Below are 20,756 nucleotides of genomic sequence, written 5' to 3' on the forward strand. Positions count from 1 at the left end.
GTCCCAGGCAGGAGGCCTCGCCTTTTCGATCATTCCTACTTTTGTGCTAGCCTTCTTAAGGCAAACTTGTTTAACTTATGTCTGTACTCAGATATTGTTGCTTTCACTGACTCGTCTAAGATCGAGCTCTTGTATTCGAGCCTTCGAGGCCCATGGCTTGTAATATGATGCTTGTATGACTTATTTTATTTGTAGAGTTGTGTTGTGATATCTTTCCGTGAGTCCCTGATCTTGATCGTACATGTTTGCGTGTTTGATTAGTGTACGATTGAATCGGGGGCGTCACAGTAATTGAATCTGGTTAATATTAGCGGTCCACCTTTGGAACTAGAGTTATGATCTACTATATACTCTATCCCTTTATTTTCGCTCTGTATATGAGGTTTGTTTGAAGTCAAGACATACATTATTTAACCAAGTTCATATTAGAAAATGTCAACATCTATAATACTAGAGTTATATAGCATGAAAAATAATTTTATGATGCATCTAATGATATAAATTTGGATTGTGAATGTTAATATTTTTTCCTATAAAATTGATCAAACTTTAGGAAGTTTGGCTTTAAACAAAGAACGGAGGGAGTATGTTTGACATCCTGTTAGGATGTTCTCCTCGTCTACGAAATCCTCGACTCCCAAATCTGGCTTCCGGTTCTGGTGAAATCACTAGTTATTCCTTGCAAAGTTCACTCTCCACCTTCTCTGGCGCTAACAAGAGACGCATTGCATGTGCGCCACTTCTCATAACCCGAATTTTTTTCCCGTAGATTCGTTTATTCAAAATGTTTCACCGCTGGATTTCTCGCATCGTGATCTTTGAAAACTAGATCCCATGCTAATAGGTGTCGATGAACTTTTCTTCCCCTCGCCGGTGTTGTTGTTGCCGGCTTGAGGACGATGTTCTTCTCCCGCCGATCTATGGATCAGACGGTCAATCGGCTCCCTCCTCCGTTGGTGGCATCGTCTGTCTTGTGGAGATTTTGCTCCTCGTGGATATCTGGATCGTGCGAGTTGTTGGATCCTTTGGCTGGTAGGCAAAGCGGTGTCTCTGACCAGCCGATGTGAGTGTCATCGTCCCCTCCCCCTTCATCATTGCGTCGACGAGTCCTCAATCGGCAGCGCTGGGCTTGTGTTTCAAAGTGATGGATCTCTGGTTTTCGACGAAGATTCCTCGACGACAACGGTTTTCTCGGGTGCTGGTCTTTTGCGACCGAGTTTCGAAGACTTATCGGTTGCCATGGTCGTCTTGACAAGGATACTGGCTCCGACTACGGAGCGGCGATGCACCTTCAACTTGCTCCGGCGAGAGTTGTGGTCATCGTGTGATCTAAGGATCTTGTTGTAATTTTAATTACTTATGGGGTGTTCTGTACTACCGTAGAATTTCTCATCCAACTTCAGGTCATTTTCGCTAAAAAGGAAGAAAAGAAAACTCAAACATGTTCCTCAGGCTTTTGTTTGGTTTTCTGCCAGGTTTGATTTAACGTGTCTTACAACGATGAATCTATACGATGATTTACTAATAATTCATTAAATATGCGAAGGTCGGATGCCGATTAGTGTCTAAAGATCATCACGCCATTTAAGATGCTATACTCCCACGGGAAGTTTGCCTTGGCCATCCGTTAATTTGCTTCTCGCTTCCAAGCTCGGGCACGCCCTGCTCCTTCCTCTGCGCGAGCTCCCCGACGTGGCGAGCCATACCCGCCAGATCGCGGTCCGCCGACCCGCCCTCCGCCATGGCCTCCCTTGCCATCGTCGCGAGCTCCTTTGCCCTCGCCCGTATTCCCGACCCCTCGTCCATTAGCTCCGTCAGTGCCCTCTTGACGTCGTCTCTCCCGACCTGTTTCGCATGCGCCTCGGGGTTCAGGAACACGTGCATGGCCGGCACCTTAACGCCCACACGGACGCCGGCGCCGAGCACGTCCACGACCAGCGTCTCGTTCAGGAACTGGTCGGCGAAGTGCGGCCATGTCAGGAGCGGCACGCCGTGGGAGATGGACTCCAGCGTGGAGTTCCACCCGCAGTGCGTCAGGAAGCCGCCCACCGCCGGGTGCGACAGGATGGTCATCTGCGGCGCCCACCCGCGGATGACCAGGCCGCGGCCCTCCACGCGCCCGTCGAACCCGGCGTCGAGGTCGTCGGTCTCCTTGGTCACCCAGATGAATGGCCGATTCGACGACTCTAGGCCGGCGGCGAGCTCGGCGACCTGCGGCGGGAAGAGGCGGGCCATGCTGCCGAAGCTGACGTAGAGCACGGACTGGTGCGGCCGCCCGTCAAGCCAGGAGACGACCAAGCCGGCGTCGACGGCCGCGCAGTTGCCTCTTCCGGCTGTCGTTTCCGCGTCGGTGTCGAGAAGGCAGAGCGGTCCGACCGCCCACACCTTCCGGCCGAGCGCCTCCCCGTATCCCTTGATGTAGGCGCTCTCGAAGGCCGCGCACGTGTTGAAGACGAAGCCGTCGGCGGTCGCCTCGGCGTCCAGCGTCTCACGCCTTTGCTTCTCCAGCCCAGGAAAATGGAAGAACCCAAGCGACGTCGCCTTGTTGGTGACGACGCGCACGGGAAACTCCGGCACCTCGAACGGCTCGAAGTCGCCGGCGGCGCTATCGTCGTGGACGCCGTGCGTGGCCAGGCTACGCTGCGCCAGGAGGAAGAACGCGGACGGGCCGTGGAAGACGAACCGTGGGATGTCAAGCCGGCGCGCGACGTCGGCCGTCCACGGGTTGCAGGTGTCGGCGACGAGGCAGTCCGGCCGGCGCGGCAGCGCCCGGAGGTACGCCTCCAGCGGGCCGGCGAGCAGCCACACGGCCTCGTAGAAGAGCGTGAAATGGGACATCTCCCTGACCATGTCGTGGCTCTCGCACCGCTCGGGCAGCCCCAGCGCCGGCCCCGGGAAGGGGAGCTCGACGTGGTCGACCGCGAGCCCCTCGCGGAGCGCGTGGTCCAGGACGGCCCTGCTGCGCGCGGCGGTGACAGGCGTGAGGACGACGGTGGCGCGCGCGCCGGCGCGGCCGGCGATGAGGCGCGCCAGGTCGAGCACGGGGATCACGTGGCCCTGCGCCAGGAGCGGCACCAGGACGAAGTGTAGCGGGCGTGCCATGGCCGTGCCCGTGCCCGTACGTACAACAAGACACTGCGAGTAGATCAGGCAGGCTTACTTGCTGTACGCTGGAAGCGTGGAAGGAGAAGCTATAAAGCATCTGGAAGACGGCCACAGCCATAGCGTTCGAGAAGGCGTAGGAGTACGATCGATCGAGACAAGAAAACGCCGTCGCGCAGCACAAGTTTGGCACGGCTTCCCTGGACGCCGAAAAGCACAGCACTGGTGGACAGTGGACAATGCTGGCCCCATTAATGATATCTACCTCGGCCACAGCAAGAGAGAGAATTGGTTCACAGACGACGGACGGCGGACGGCGATGGCCACCCACTAGTGCAACAACATGTACCAGTTGTCCGCGTACGGCTTCGATGGATGCCAGAAGCTAGCCTTCTTCTCTGGTGAGTGGTAACGCAGGCCGGGGTGTAGCGGTAGCGATCTGATAAGCCACGACCGTGGATGGTGAACGTGCAGGACGCAAGATGGCCGGCACCACTCGCTGCTCAGTGCTCCTCACTCGTCCAGTGCTTATGCCTACCACCCATCATCGTTCGACCTTCACAGTCAAAATCGAGCGACAACTTTGGTATTCACACAGTGACAACTTTGAAACAAATACTACATTATTATTTTTATAAACACGAGGAAAAAGCTTTACTATTTTCATTAATTAGTAAGAAGATTGTTTCCAAGTTTTTTTTTGAAACTAGATTGTTTCCAAGTTAATTATGAAAACTTGGGCGAAAACCAATACAAAAAGACCAAGCCCACCACACTCATCACATGGCCAAACCAACTCAAACACCACATGACAACATCTACTCTCACCACCAACGCGGCAAACGACCCAGAAGGACACTAACCACATGTACACAGGAAAACGGTGACCCGCTCTACCAAGCAAGTCGGCCTCCCACCGCTGCTGGAGATAAGAAGTCAGAGACTGCTATGAAAGGAGCAGACTCGAGGCTCTCCCGCAAGGTGAAGATACCAAATGCAACTCATGATACTCCGCCGACCAACGTCGAGAGCAACCTCGCCGCCACGTGACGCGAGGTCAACACAATCGATGTTGCCAAACTATCGAGGCCGCGCCCCAACTTCTGCTGCTCCGCCATGCACTGCACCGTCCACCGACATACCCCTTTTTTGAGCGGCAACTACTCTGCTTTTTTTTTGGTGTGTGTGCGTGGGGGGGGTTGTTTTTCTTTGGAGAAAATTCCTTATTTGACACTGTCTTAAAATCTGGTTCCTTATTGACACTGGAAAATTTTTTCTTCCCTATTTGACACTAGTCCTAAATTTTATTCCCTATACGACACTTTCGCCCATTTTGAGCCTAAATGACATCTGAAAAGACGATTTTACCCCTCATGCGGTATGTGTGTGCGCGCACGTGTGTGCTGTTGCGTGTGTGGGTGCACGTGCACATGTGTGCTGCTGCTGCATGTGTGTGCATGTGTGCTACTGCGTGTGTGTTTGCTACTGCGTGTGTATATGCGCGCGCGTGTGTGTGCGTGCTGTTGCGTGCCTATGTGCTGCCTGCGCCCTGCTGCGTGTGTGTGTGTGCGCGCGCGCGTGCTGTTGCATGCCTATGTGCTGCCTGCGTGTGTGTGCGCGTGCATGTGTGTTGCTGTGTGTGTGTGCACGCGCGCGTGCGTGTTGTTGCGTGTGTGCGCGCGTGCGTGTGTGTTGGTGCATGTGTATGTGTTGCTGCGTGTGTGCTCCTGCCCTCGCACTGATGCTGTGTGTGCGCTATTGCCCCTCACACACATATCACATGAGGGGCAGAAGAGTCTTTTCAGGTGTCATTTAGACTCAAAATGGATGGAAATGTCATATAGGAAATAAAATTTAGAATTTGTGTCAAATAAGGAAGAAAAACTTTTGCAGTGTCAAATAAGGAAGCAGATTTTAAGATAGTATCAAATAAGGAATTTTCTCTTTTCTTTGGCCCTAGCCCATGTAGTGGGGTGATTTTTTTTCCAGGAAGGGTGCCTCTCAAATGCCAAGGAAGAAGCTTAAAAAGAAACTTCATAATAATAACTGTAAGTGCACCTTGCTGTTCTGACGCTTGATAATTGTGTCCTCTGGGACGCTCTATCATTCTCAAGACTTGAGACAGGATGGTATTAATTTGGGCCGGTGAAACTTAACGCTTGTGTTCCATTCGCAACACAATGCATATGCCAGTGATTCACTCCACATCAATAAGATCAGTTTACATATAACAAGCACGATTCTGACCGAAAAAACGACATAATCATGGCGCCTGAAATGATCTGCACATAAATCGACTCACAGTGCCAATTTAACCAACCTGTAATACAAGCCATAGCATCAGTTCACAGAAGAGGGAAACAAATTAACCATTATTACCAACTAAACAGACTAATCTAAGTGTGGTGGTCGGCTAGCAGATGACATGAACTCTCCCAGTCTCCTTCCAACCGATAGGACCGTTCGCTGCGTCCTGACCTGACGACTCTCTTGCCTGATTCCGTCGCAGACGATCGGCGAGAAGATCGAGTCCCTCGAGCTAATGGCCTTGGTGGCATCTTCTCATCACTCCCTAGATCTGCTTGGGATGAGTTCATGCGCTTTGCTCGCAGAGTCCGCAGTTCGGTCTCCACTTGTTTCATGGTGGGTCTTTCGGCGCCACGTAGCCTTAAGCACAGTTCTGCAAGAGAGGCGACACCGTTGATCTCTTCCTCGGTCGCCTCCTCGAGGACCTGGTGATTGACAATGCCTGTGATTCTCCCCTCCTTGAACTCCTGGAGAAAATAGCTTGACAAGCTGTTGACCGTGCCCGACTCACTTGTAAAAACAGGCTTCAGTCTGAGCAGCAGCTCCACGAGCACCACGCCAAAACTGTACACGTCGCTCTTCTCGTTCAGCTGTCTGGTGTGGAAATACTCTGGGTCTAAGTACCCGAATGTACCCTGCACATTCGTGACAATGTGTGTTTGATCAATCGGAACCAATCTAGACGCGCCGAAATCTGAAACTTTAGCTGTGTAGTTCACATCCAAGAGTATATTCGAGACTTCACGTCACGATGGAAGATTAATATTGAAGCTGAAGAGTGGAGATAAGATAGAGCTCCTGCTGTTTCCAGGGCAATCCTTAAGTAATCACTCCAAGACAAAGAACAACCATCACTTGGATCAGCATGAAGAACTTGAGACAGTGAGCCATTGGATACATAGTCATACACTAGCAGTGGAACCTCGGTTTCGAGACAACATCCAAAGAGCTTTACAATATTTCTGTGCCTTATCTGAGAGAGGACTGCAACCTCATTGATGAATTGACTGATCTCACACTCCTCAATGACCTTAGACTTTTTTATTGCAACAACACGCTGATCAGATAGTATGCCTTTGTAAACCATGCCATGACCCCCACGGCCAATGATACGTGCAGGATCAAAATTATTTGTTGCCTTCTCTAATTCTTCCAACAAGAAAATCTTTGTTTTGTCATTTGCACTTTCATCAGATGATATCAAAGTTTCTAGGAGACGACCTTGGTTCTTTTGGAAATAGTACTTTCTTAGTTGCCTTTGGACATTTCTTTTCCATTTACGTGTGAGAAGTACTACACTGAAGCTCAGAAGTAGAATGCCGAAACCACAGGACAGCCCAATAATTATACCTGCGGTTATTAAACTCTTTTCATTCTACATCTTGTCTATCATAAATAAATGTAACAAAAATGTAGTCATACCTACAAGTAGAGTCTGTTGTTTTATCCTAGTACACTGCATATTTAATGGATCATACTCTGTCTTGCGAGGACATTCGATACAATTGAAGCTTCCTTCGGTATTATGGCAGATCTCTTTACATTTGTTGGGTTGAAGGCATTCATTAATATCTGAAATTAACAAAATCTTGATAAGATGCTTTGACAAAATACATACTCCCTCTGATATACAGTAAGTAGTTTAGAACATCGTCATGGTCTTAATAGTAACATTTTGACTATATTTCAAGGAAAATATGTTGTTTCAACGAGAAATTTTATATGTTAAGAAAATATATTTCATCACTAATCTCTTAATACCAATTTATATGTTAAGAAAATATATTTTAATATGTGCAACTTTCTTTTACAGAGTTGAAAAATATCCAGTACTAGTACATTTTTCCAGTTTTAGGGACTGTATCATCTGTAATCCTAGAGAGAACAAAGGAGTACCTCGACAACCACTTTGGATGTATGGATTTCCTTGGAAGCCATCTGAGCACTTGCAGCGATAACCAGCATAGACCCTTTCAGCACTTACTTCCACACACTTGCTGTTCATACTCACACAAGCATATCCAGACCTATTATGTTGGGCCTCTGCGCAACTTAGCTTAGCAGCAACCCATTTGATAGAGAGAAATAACCCATATGCAGAAAAAAGACTGTTTTGTCCTGAATCAGACGTAGGGTTCGCCAATTGTTGGTCAGGAATGGTGGCATTAATAGTCCCTTCATCAACATTCACGCCAATTACCTCCAAGGCAATTACCTCCAAATCCCTCAGCAGCAAAATAGGCGATGACGTTGTATTTGTGCAATTGAAGTGAAACTCTTCCCTGGCAAAGCAACCCTCTTCGAGTCCGAATGGGAATTCCACATCAATGCTACCACACTGACGGGTGCAATCAGCCCTGCTTGGGGTTGGATTGTATCCTAAATTGATCGGTAAAAGGTTAGAATGTATCAAAGGTCCAAAATGCCTGACAGCAGCTGTGCGTTTGGCCGCTTAATTAGGAAAACATGTTACCTTTGTTATTGCTGGAGCAGCCATGTGAAATGTAGGGGTTGCCTGTATAGCCGTCGTGGCAGAAGCACCGGTAGCCACTTGGTGATGATATGAATCCCGTATTGTAGTTGTAGCCACACCCAGCATGCTCACTCTTACAGGCAACACAGGCGGATTGATTCCCAATATCCCATGAGAGCTGAAAGCGATCAGTGGTTATGCTGATTTTATCCCACAACTGAGAGGTCTGGTTAGAGTGTGCTTTGGTGTTTTTCGGGTTGTGGCCGTAGACAAATTTGAACTGATAAGTGTCGGCATCGTTTTCCACGTCTACATGACAACATCCAAAGCCATTACAGTTGTGCATAGCCACCATCTCAGTGATCCCTGGATCTGGGCACACAGTTGCACATATCGGCTGGGTGGCATTCTCTTTGACAGAGTACACCTCCAGGTCACAGCCGGTGATGTTTAGAGCAACGTAATCAGTGGATACATGGAAGTGCCTCCCAAGTGGTTTGAAAGACAAATTGTAGAGACTGGCCCCAGATTTCATGGGGATGGTATGTGAGAAGGAGGCCGAGATCAGGTTTGAATTCCAAAAAGGATCGAAGTCGATCACCTCTGTGATGCCGTCATGCAAGAAGAGCTTGGGGGGCTGAGTGGTGTCGTTGCAGATGAGGTTGAAGTCAGGCCCACGGGAGCACCTGGATCCGATGCCAAAGGGATAGCCGAACCTCACGCTGCCGCAGCTCGTTGGGCAGCCATCGAGCGTGGCCATGGCACGCGATGGTTGTACCCAGTTCCCCTCGGGGCTCAGTTGGCTTGTTGCAACTCCGGATGCTAGAGCTGTTAGCTTTCCTACTGAACCGAGTACCAGCAGAGGGAAGATCATTGGCAAGAAGCCCATGATCAATCTGCAGTTCTACACTATACCTTGCACTAGAGAAATTCAGGTCAGGCAGCAGTACCTTCTCTTGTAGTGTTGTAGGTGCCACTTTCATGACTGCCTTCCTACTGCATATATATCCATGGTTGCAAAAACTTACAGTTGACCCAAGGAAGACCGGAAGAGGATTCGTGTGGTTGTGGGTGTGGCTGTGGATTTGCTGTGCACTTGATGCCGTGTTAAATGAGACGACCATGACCTAGTAAATGTTCCTGTGGATGTGGACCTGGGTGCGGCAGTGGTGTATTTGATGCGATGTTAAGGAGATGACCATGACTTTGACAATGGCGTATTTGATGTGATGTGGAAGGAGAAGACCATGACCATGACCTTGTAGACAAAGACCTCAGCAAGTCGGCCAATACCTCCGTTTGCAGATACTTCAAGCCCATCATATGCCCTGTTCCTAATAAACCATGTTACTACACATTTCGCCTAAGAAATTCTGGGTTCCCAAGGGTTTGCCTCTACACAAGAAAGACATTAACAACATAGAGAGCAAACCTAAGTTGATACACCAAACATATTGATGAAACAAATGAGCACGCAAAATTACATCATGAAAATGGCGAACCACACAAGAATGCGGAACCATACCGTACAATCGGCTGGGAAATACCATCCTGCTCATCAACGGCTGAAGCCGGCTAGCAATCTTCAGTCACCATCTGGTGGAGACAGCCTAACTGAGCCATCAGCAACATTATCTGCTGCTCGCTTAAGCTGCAACCAAGAGTACAGAGTAAAATTTCTGAACACTGTAGATAAAATACAGAGAAGAATCAAGTAACACAATAACAGGAAATGAGCACATGAATAGCTTAGGTTTGTTTTTTCTACGGAACAAGTGGATTCTTCAGAAGGAAAGAAAGTGAAAAGAACCCAATGCCTGAGATTACTCGGCCACCGCTCAATCTTTCCGATGCGAGCTCCAAGGACATGAATCGGAGGGTGTGTGTGTGTGTGTGGAGAGAGGAGAGCAGCGGCGTGGCCGAATCCGCCATGGCGCGCCCGTCCTCTTCGACGGCGTCGCCGCGCGGGGCCCGGCGGTATCGGGCGGCGAGGGAACTCTATGCTGGGTGGGGCTGGACGGCGGTGGAGGTGGCGAGCAAAGGCGTGGGGGGGAGGCCATCGCTCGCCTTCGTGCCCATAAACCCGCATTTGGGCTGGGCCCTCATCACATAGCCCATCTTTGGGCTGAGAGATGAACAAATCCCATACAATCAGTCCATTTTTGTCAAAAAAAAATTGTGAACATGTCTGGTTGGGTCTTCCTTATGACAAAATTCGTGTACCCATGGATATCACTTTGAATCAATAAAGCTTGCGAGAATTCTCAAATAAAAATTGTCCAAAAAAATGGTGAACATCTTTTGTAATTCAAGAACATTTTCAAATTCGCGAATTTTTTGTAGAATTTGGGATTACTTTTTTGAATTCATGAGATTTTTGAAAATCACATGCGTTTTTTAATTTGCGAACATTTTATAAATTTACAAACATTTTTCTATTAGGATTTTTTTTCAATTCATGGATATTTTTCGAATTCGTGAACATTTGTTGAATTCTCAATCATTTTTCTGATTCATGGTCATTTTTTCCAATTCGTGATTTTTATAAATTCGCAAACATCTTTCCAGTTCATGAGTTCTTTTTCAAATTCATGAACATTGTCTTGAAATTTGGAAACACTTATTGAATTCATAACATTTTTCAAATCCACGAACATTTTTCAAATTTGTGACATTTTTCCAAATTCATGAACTTTTTTGAATTGCTGAATATTTCTAATCGGCAAACACTTTTAAAATGTGTGAACAATTCACAGTGACAAACATTTTTCTAGTTCATGAGCATTTTTTTTAATTTGCGTACATTTTTCCAATTCTACAGTACTCAGCTTGACCTCAGATTTTTAACCTACTGATTTCCTACGCGATTTTTTCAAAAGTTTGTCTGGCTTCTTATTTCTCAATCGTTCAATACATTGGAATGTGTTGTTCCATCTGCAGTTACAAGAAACAAAATTTGTTGAAATACCATGTAAACGGAAAAGTTCTGGATAGAAATAGACGGACAATGAAAGAAAGAGTCAAACAACTAAAAGAAATACAATAGTAGAAGTAGCTTGTGGAAACAGTGCATAACAGTGGCCGACGAATGAAGCCCAACAACGCCGCAAAAGTGCTCAGGTGTGTGTTTTCCCGCCTAGTCCATGTGTTAGGCGCGAGATAGGAGGTCCCACAATTTGTTCTAATGTGTTGCTGTAAACTTAACTAAAATGTATAAACCAAGATTGTAAGATCAAATCTGACACCAAACAAGGAAAAGGTGAAGTCCCAAGCCGAGAATACATGCATTACTGGGGCGGGATTCCTAGAAGTGTGAATCCCCGAAATCTCTCCATGATCACAACAGGCGCACATGGATGGGGAGATTGGCCTATGATGACTTTATAAACCCTAGTGGTAGTTGTGTGTAATCCCTTGGTGTGACAGTGGTATCATGGTTTGTGATTTGTCTCGCTCCTTTCTTATTCTTTTTGTGCTTTAATAATCGGATAATGTGAGGAGAACTATCGTGCAGGTGGCGTCAATCGGGGGGATAAGGGCCAAAGGGAAGACATATCTGCCTTCTTTTTAAATTCACGCTAATGCGAGGAAAATTGAGTTTTTTTAATATTATTATATTTTTATAATTCATGCTTATGTGGTGGTTAGTGTAGATTGAAAGGTGAAATTCGTCCTCCACAATGCACGGTTCAAGTTGTTCTTCATCATCATGGATTTTTCAATGTGCTCCTGGTGACGTGAAGGTTTGACTGGGAGAAGTTGTGGTGTATAGGACGGGGTGGATGTCCACTCTTTTTGCGTTAAACGGAACAAAGACTCACTCTTCAGCCTTCATAGGAAGGAGGAAGACCCACTCAACCCAAACAAGGATGAAAAGGGTCTCTTCGGCCCACGCAAAGACGAAGAGTCACTCTTCAGCCCACGCGAAGACGAAGAGTCACTCTTCAGCCCAGCAAAGGACGACGGTGGCATAGATTTAAAATTTACTAAATCAGCTTTATAATTTCGAAATTTTGTAAAAAAAATACTTCAAAAAATATCAAATACCAACATGATGGCGAGATGATCCTTAGAAGGTCATGTTCGGACGTCCAAGATTGAAACGGTCGAAAAGTAACTCACGTTTTTACCATGGGTATAGAAAGGAGCACCAAGGGATCACGGTACCGTACAAGTGAAAGCACGGTAATCTACATATCATTAAGATAAATCTTAATAAAATGACAAAAGAAAACAAGCTATGTAATAAACTTTAAGTTACACTATTACAAAATCAAGGAACCCACTGTAGGTGGGGCTGGTGAGTGTGCTCACATGCATGATACCATAGTAATGGAGTGCTCAAAATCATTGCTAATATAATCCATTATATGCCTTATCAACACCTATTCAATACAATGCATATACCAGTCATACCCAAGCCTCTATTCCAGGCAAGGTTTTCGCTCCAAGATTGAGCCACTTGGGTGAAAAAGACCCATGGTGATTTGTGGATGTGCCACATGCTATTATTTTGGTACACGGCGGTGTAGAAACGCGTTGTGGCTTCAGTTTTTTGTTTCAAATTTTTTGAACTGGTGTGACGATTCCTTTGGTGGGTTTAGCATTTTTTATTGCATGTGGGGTAGGCTGGCGTGGTTGTTCCTTTCGTTTCTATTGGCCGTTGGATTTCTTCTGTGTCGCTGTCGGGTCCGCTGTTTGCGCTAGCCGCTGTTGGTCCATTTGTTGCATCGCTTTCTACTGTTCGGCCGTTGTCGGTGTTGGAAATATGCCCTAGAGGCAATAATAAATTGGTTATTATTATATTTCCTTGTTCATGATAATCGTTTATTATCCATGCTAGAATTGTATTGATAGGAAACTCAGATACATGTGTGGATACATAGACAACACCATGTCCCTAATAAGCCTCTAGTTGACTGGCTCGTTGATCAATAGATGGTTACGGTTTCCTGACCATGGACATTGGATGTCATTGATAACGAGATCACATCATTAGGAGAATGATGTGATGGACAAGACCCAATCCTAAGCATAGCACAAGATCGTGTAGTTCGTATGCTAAAGCTTTTCTAATGTCAAGTATCATTTTCTTAGACCATGAGATTGTGCAACTCCCGGATACCGTAGGAGTGCTTTGGGTGTGCCAAACGTCACAACGTAACTGGGTGGCTATAAAGGTACACTACGGGTATCTCCGAAAGTGTCTGTTGGGTTGGCACGAATCGAGACTGGGATTTGTCACTCCGTGTGACGGAGAGGTATCTCTGGGCCCACTCGGTAGGACATCATCATAATGTGCACAATGTGATCAAGGAGTTGATCACGGGATGATGTGTTACGGAACGAGTAAAGAGACTTGCCGGTAACGAGATTGAACAAGGTATCGGGATACCGACGATCGAATCTCGGGCAAGTATCGTACCGCTAGACAAAGGGAATTGTATACGGGATTGATTAAGTCTTTGACATCGTGGTTCATCCGATGAGATCATCGTGGAACATGTGGGAGCCAACATGGGTATCCAGATCCCGCTGTTGGTTATTGACCGGAGAACGTCTCAGTCATGTCTGCATGTCTCCCGAACCCGTAGGGTCTACACACTTAAGGTTCGATGACGCTAGGGTTATAAAGTAAGTTTGTATGTGGTTACCGAATGTTGTTCGGAGTCCCGGATGAGATCCCGGATGTCACGAGGAGTTCCGGAATGGTCCGGAGGTAAAGTATTATATATAGGAAGTGCTATTTCGGCCATCGGGACAAGTTTTGGGGTCACCGGTATTGTACCGGGACCACCGGAAGGGTCCCGGGGTCCACCGGGTGGGGCCACCTATCCCGAAGGGCCCCATGGGCTGAAGTGGGAAGGGATCCAGTCCAAAGTGGGCTGGGGCGCCACTTTCCCCTAGGGCCCATGCGCCTAAGGGTGGGGAAACCCTAGGGGAAGAGTCCTAAGAGGGAAAGGCACCCCTAGGTGCCTTGGGGGGGAGGGACTCCCCTCTTGGCCGCCACCCCTTTTCCCATCTAGGGCTGCCGCCCCCCTAGGGGTGGGAACCCTAGAGGGGGCGCACCCTCCTCCCCTCCTCCTATAAATAGTGAGGCCTAGGGGCTGCCCAACACATGATTTGATCTCTCCCTGTTGGTGCAGCCCTCCCTCTCTTTCTCCTCATATCTCGCGGTGCTTGGCGAAGCCCTGCAGGATTGCCACGCTCCTCCATCACCACCACGCCGTTGTGCTGCTGCTGGATGGAGTCTTCCTCAACCTCTCCCTCTCTCCTTGCTGGATCAAGGCATGGGAGACGTCACCGGGCTGTACGTGTGTTGAACGCGGAGGTGCCGTCCGTTCGGCATTAGGATCATCGGTGATTTGGATCACGACGAGTACGACTCCGTCAACCCCGTTCTCTTGAACGCTTCCGCTGAGCGATCTACAAGGGTATGTAGATCCACTCCTCCCTCGTTGCTAGATGACTTCATAGATAGATCTTGGTGACACGTAGGAAAATTTTGAATTTATGCTACGTTCCCCAACAGTCGGTCCGTTTGTGCTGTCGCTGTCCCAGCTCTTCTCGAGATCTGTCAGGATTAGCGAGCTCGCTAGAAGGATCCCGTCCACTCCAGCGCGACCGTCGCACCACCGTAGATGACTATAAAAGGTGAGAGCTCCTTTGATTCATGGGATTTTTGTAGGATTTTCATAGGATTCTAATCCTATGGATTTTTTCTTCTGGTAATCATTTGATTTACAGGAATAGAAACCTTGGGAATCAATCCTATGAATTTTCCCCTTCTCTATTTCACAGGAAAGTTTCCAAGAGGTCGAAGCTCTCGGAAAGAATCCTGGCGGGAAAAAAAGCGCGCGCGCTCGCTCACCGCGCGCTCAGTTTTCGCGGTAAATAAACGCTCGCGTAACTTCTCACAAGACACATCGCAAACAGAAGCACCGCCCCCCCAGTTCCTTCAGCATCGACCTAGTCGTGCTGCGCCGCCACGGCCGGCCGGCCGCCCGGCCTTCTGCCCAGGTCCTCGGCCTGCTGCCTGGCCTTCTGCTCAGCTGGTCAGCTCCTCGGCCGGCCTCCTTGCTTCTATTCCTCCGTATAGGAAGTCCAGCAACAAGGTACGAGGCAACTCCAAAAGCCAGATCCGGTCCTCCTTTGCTTCCGATGATTTCCCATGAATTTGTAGGTATTATACACATAGATTAGATTGATTTGCTTAGTATTAGTTTGCAACCTGCTGTAGATTCTCTCTGACTTTTTAGATCGAGCTTGTTATTTCAGGATTTGGGGATTTTCTTTGCAGCTATTAGGTAAAAAAATAAGAGGTCTCAGATTTGACTAAATTCTCAATTCACTATGTATTTGCTAATGTGTAGCTCGTTTATTTAGCAATTGAGTTGCACGACTGTGTCCTGATGGTACCCATATTTTTACTTTTCCTCTGGTTCTTTGGCACTGTATGAGCAGCATGAGCTTATTTTCTTCATAGCTATTGGATCATCACGTGGTAATTTTTTTGTCTGCACAAGGCACTAAAAATTTGTTTGGTCACCGAGTAATGTGAAGCCACTCTCAATATCGGAAATCTCATTTTTAATATACCAATAATCCTCTCGATATGATTTCGGAGTTGTGCATGTCGTAGGTTGAATAATTCCTTGTAATTTCTTGGCCTTTGGCGAGCTCTTCCTTGTTCTTGTAAGTGGTACCTAGTACCACGATATGGAGCCAAAAATTGTGGTGTGTTTGCATAACCAGCATCTACAAGGTAAAATTTTCCGGGGGGTACTTGAAAACCATGGTTAAGTGCATCCTGTAGGACTCTTGCATCCGAAGCCGATCCCTCCCAACCAGCATGCACATGCACAAACTTCAGATCAAAATCACATGCTACCATAACATTTTGCGACAATGTTTGCTTCCTATTGCGATATGGTTCTTGCTCATCAGCAGGTAGTTTCAATGGAATATGTGTACCATCTATAGCGCCGATGCAATCCTGCATAAATACAAGTACATAAGCCATATAATCTTCTCTGTAAAATTTTGAAATTATGTTACTCTAACTTGATCATAAGCATTTATACATACCATAAAGAAAGGGTAGAACTTTTCTTTACTCAAGATTGGATGCGGGTGTAGGGAAGGTGGACGTATGTATACAGAATAGAGTTCAGTAATTGCACTGAGCACTTCACCAAAATAGTAACTGATTGTTTGTCCACTATGCTGAAACCAATCTGCCAAAGTATCATTTGTTGCATTCTTAGATAATGCATACAAAAATATAGCCACTTGTTCTTCTATTGAGACATCTCTTCCATCAACAAGGCGATCATTCTCGCGCAATTTCTGAACCAAAGCTTGAAATATATCAGTCTCCATTCTGAAGTGCCTTTTGCATAGGTCTTCATGTCCATTTAAAATTTCATTTACACGCCGTGCGCTTGTGAGTATTGAAGTGTGCATAGGTCTCCTTGAGGAATATGAGTGTTCTCCTAAAGTAGGAAGAATAAAAAGAGCAAACTCATCCTCACTCTTTGATCTGCGACAGTAGCTAGGATCCATTGGACTCTATGAAAACAAGCCTGTGGAAAATTACTGAGTTATCATGACTTCACAAGTTTAAATGTAAACTACTTAATTTTTCTAGTCAAAACTTGTACTAGTAATTTATTGGTCGATCAACAAGGACTAATTCTGGCATGCTAGTCACTTAGTGTTACTCTGGATTTTTTTGGCAGATAACTGATACAGCTTAGTGCAGATCATTGAACTGGGTGATGATATTAGGACACCTGATTTGATTCTTTCTTGCATTTTACCTCTACATATATGTTTGAATAAGTTACAGCATGCAGAAACCAAAAAATAATATAGCTTCTGATGGTGATGGTTGTTGCTGACATGATGCTATGGGGTGGCCGGGTGGGTTGAAAATTGTAACCATGAAACTAAAATAGACATGGCGCTGTCGATTTTCTAGATTTCGGATGGCCAGCGACAGCAAAGGAAACATGTACAGTAGGTGAACTAAGTTGAGATTTGAGAGACAACCAAGCAAGTGCAGCAAAGGGAATATGTACATTAGAAGAACTAACCTTAGATTTCAGAGACGGTCAAGCAAGTACGAGGAAAACTTCAGCAAAACTTCAGCTATAGCAAAGACTTGCTTGTAACGTTCTGGTGCATATGAATCGAAACTTGTTCTTAGAGCTATATGAAGTGCAGAGCTTGTATATGTACTGCTGCAACCTAACGGCTAGTTTAGTGACCAACGGCTACTTGTTTGAATGCACAGCCTTCAAAATAGTAATATTATAATGCCTTGAGTTCCTATGTTTTTCCTATGCTCCCATCAAACACGCACTTGTGCCAAATCCTGTGTTTTCCATTCCCATAGGATTCATGTGGACAGGGCATGCCAATCCTCCATTTTTCCTATTCCTCCACTTTTCCTATCCTATGAATCAAAGGAGCCCTGACTCTTCTCCTAGCTGACGGTCCCTATCTCGCCTCCTCCCGGCCCTCCTCACCTCACCGCCGAGCTCCTGTCTCCCCTCTCGGCGCAGCCCCTCTCCGCATCTCCTCTCCCCATGGCCGAGCTGGTGGCAGGGGAGCCATCGGGGATGGCGTACAGGAAGCGCAACCGACGCGGTGGGGATGGTTACCTCGAGCTCACGGAAGCACCATCGAGTGCTGGAGCGGCGGCGACAGCGTTGTCCCGTCCGCCGGCGTCCTCTTCCACGCCCCGATCATCGAGGAAGATTGGCACGTCTACGGCAACTCTTCCCATGGCGGCCCTGAGATCTCGATCAAGTTCTTCCACCGGCGGCGGCTGGAGCCTGAGAGGGAACTTCCAGAGTGAATTAGCCTTGGATTGGAGCATCGCGGGCATCTGATGGCCATGGGACAGGGCGTCGTCTAGATCCAGCCCAGCGAGCTGTAGTTCACCTGCAAGCACACACGACTGTAGTAGTAATTTATTAATTCTGATCCATGTCGAGCGGCGAACAAATCCAGTCGGTGTTGAGCGTTCGTGCGATTTCTTCCTGCTTGCCCCGATTTCATGTTTTGATCGGCCGCGCCTCCTCCCTTTGTCCATGTTTCAAAGTAGCTCAGGCGCTTAATGCTTTAAAGCAGAAGATGAGGATGTGCAGCCCCGCGCGCCAAGCAATCGCCTATGCCGAATCAGGTGATTTTTCTCGGCCCCTCAAGTTTTCTTCCTCATTCCCCTTCTCCCGTTGTTCCTCCTTCCTCTCCCACGGCCGCTCCCATGGTTGCTCCCCACCTCTTCCATCATGCTTCTTCTCTACCTTCAATAGCGCTTCTCTGCCTCTCCCGTGCAGCTCCCCCCTGCCCCTCCTATGTCTGCTGCCCACATCCTCCCACGGGCGCCTCTCTCCAACCTTCTCATAGGGCATCTCTCTCTGCCTCTCCCTTTTCTGATGGTTCCTCTTTTACATTTGCCGTAGCATCTCCCCTGTACAGTAGCCTGCTCATTAAAAATCTACAGGTCAGAAATATCTCAAGCCTCAAGTTCCTTCTTGGCTGCACATAATTTGTTTTCTCTTTCCCCTTTTATGTTGTTTTGGAGCTGTAGATGAAGATAAGGTAGCAGATCAGAAAATTTGCCGGTGAAGGTCACAGAATAGATCTTGCTGATTATGTAGTTGCATAAAGAAATTGACTTGACTCACAGTGTGCTACATCATACTAGATATTTGGTTCCATGAACACCTACTTCATTTTATATGAATGAATCAGATTGCCAGTTAGTTTTTACTCACAATTGATTGTTGTTGTTTTGCTGAAGAGTTTGTGACAAAAAAGATAATTGTTACAGCTGAGAGCATAGACAAATCTTATGTTGTAACAGGTTTGGAGTTACGATGAGAATCAAAATGACAAGGCTCAAAAAACTAGATGCTGCCTTCAACTATGTTCCTTTGTCCATCTCCTCAAATACTCTATATCATGTTCCTTTCAGCGGTTACATATTTTTAGTGACAATATGTCAGCGGTCGATCTCATTGGAGTTTTCCTTTGGTGTGTAGTCATCTCTTATAGTGGCCATAAATTAGCACATATAAATTCAATTTATATGAACAAGATTCCTGCTCTATGGCAGTTATGGTTAGTGATATGTAACAGTGAGCTGCCGTATCTTTTTTTCATCCAGTTAGCAAAGCATCATTTTCATTTTTGAGAAGATCTGATGATAGTCCAGTTTATAAACTTACTCCAGATTGGATCGATGTTGATAATTCTTATACTTTTGTTAGATATATGGGTCAATAGATTTTGTGATTTAACTCCCTGATAGTCTAAGTTGCTTCAGCTTTGTACCTAGATCAGATTGTATTTAGGCAGCACACTGTACAAGCATTTTCAGATGTACAAGATGGTAGACGTGCATATCATGCGGGTCTCCTCCTCTGCAGTATTGCGCAGCCGTGTCAATTTTGAATTGGCATTAGACTGGACTATAAGATGTTTAATGCCTGCAAACATGGCCTAATTTATTAACAAAGAGAACTCTATATCCTACTACTGTATGTGAAATTCGTGTGTGAAATGAGCTGACAATAGGATTATCGACTACTCCATAGGTTTGCTGGGCAATTGCCATTCTTTTTTAATAACAGTTCTATATGCCTTGTTGGAGAAGGAAATTTCCCCCTTTGTCGTGCTTTTATGTCAAATATATCGTGTTTATTTTTTTTATAACGATCACATTATATAGATAATTTATAATCCACCAAGTTCTTGCCAGAAAAGACGATGAAAAGATAAACAGAACTTTTCTTTTTGAAATTTACACCTATTTGCAAGGCCCCATATGAATACATTACCGATGCAGTACTGTTATTTTTCGTGATTTTTTATTACATTTCTTTTGCTCTTTGAGTGAGGAGCTTGAAAAGAATATATCTCAAGCGCACTGTATGAGGTTTTAGAAGGAAATACATACGAGACTTCAGGAGGAAGGGAAGACAGAACAGGCTAAGAAATACTTTGGTGAGGTGTAGAACTGATTTTTCTCTACTGTTCTATGGTATCCCTTCTATAGTTTGTTCTGCACATGTACCTTGCACTTGGTATAGATCATGATGATATTTTCCATTATATTTTTGTCAATGGAACAACTAGCTAGAAGAAACGGCTTACCATGTTCCCATTTGAGTCTTGTGTGCAAGCCTATATTGTATACTATCTGTCTATATTATAATTAACTAGAAGAAACGGCCAACCATTCTTCTATTTGGAATCTCAAGTGCAAGGCCATATTATGAAATGATATAAGCATGTCAGATTCAAGGAAGTTGCTGATCTGGTGTCACGTTACACTATTTGTCCTCCCCGAAGTACTAAAAAACAGAAAATAATGCATTTTCCTATAAGTAATCATTTTATTTTTTATTGTACTGCGAAAATGTATGATGTTAGCATATACTATTTCATAGAATGATCACCGTGGTTGCCGTTTGTTATCTTTATTTAGTATTGCACCACCATTGCTTGATTAACTAAACAATCATGATCTTTACCTATCCTTTTGGTAACTGCAGATCGCCTTACTTTGATCTGGTAAACGAGGAAGTTGAAAAAAAGCAGGAAGAGTAACAAAAAAATCTCTGCCTTTTTCCTGACGGGTGTGATCTTATCATGTTGGCTTTCTTATATGATGCCAGTCCCATGTGTTGATACCAGATCGCTATAAAGGATGAGATGCTCCACAGATTTGGAGAGAGTAATGGTTAGTTCCTAGGTTTGTGGTGGAATCGAAAACCGCTTCAGTGTCCGACTTGGTGTAAGCTGGCCGAGTTATCATCTTCTATTTTAATATTTTTTTGCCAAACCGTCAATCTAACCA

General features: G+C 46.0%; 1 protein-coding gene, 1 long non-coding RNA gene and 1 pseudogene across 2 annotated transcripts; 1 reads left to right on the top strand and 2 right to left on the bottom strand.

Moving 5' to 3' along the window:
* Positions 1-1,425: 1,425 nt before the first annotated feature.
* Positions 1,426-3,315, bottom strand: LOC125510921 (UDP-glycosyltransferase 73E1-like). The gene has a single exon (XM_048676211.1). The coding sequence runs from the start codon at positions 3,100-3,102 to the stop codon at positions 1,585-1,587; it is 1,518 nt and encodes a 505-aa protein (XP_048532168.1). The 5' UTR covers positions 3,103-3,315; the 3' UTR covers positions 1,426-1,584.
* A 1,978-nt stretch (positions 3,316-5,293) lies between these two features.
* On the bottom strand, positions 5,294-9,909 carry LOC125510922 (annotated as a pseudogene).
* A 4,856-nt stretch (positions 9,910-14,765) lies between these two features.
* LOC125510924 lies at positions 14,766-20,735 on the top strand. Its single transcript, XR_007284806.1, has 2 exons — positions 14,766-14,997; positions 20,452-20,735. It is a non-coding gene; the product is annotated as an uncharacterized LOC125510924 (long non-coding RNA).
* Positions 20,736-20,756: the final 21 nt, after the last annotated feature.

This window comes from Triticum urartu, chromosome 5, assembly GCF_003073215.2.
Source record: "Triticum urartu cultivar G1812 chromosome 5, Tu2.1, whole genome shotgun sequence".
NCBI lineage: Eukaryota > Viridiplantae > Streptophyta > Magnoliopsida > Poales > Poaceae > Triticum > Triticum urartu.

Excerpts from the sequence above, each read along its gene's own strand:
- LOC125510921 (XM_048676211.1), bottom strand. The coding sequence starts at position 3,102 with ATGGCACGCCCGCTACACTTCGTCCTGGTGCCGCTCCTGGCGCAGGGC.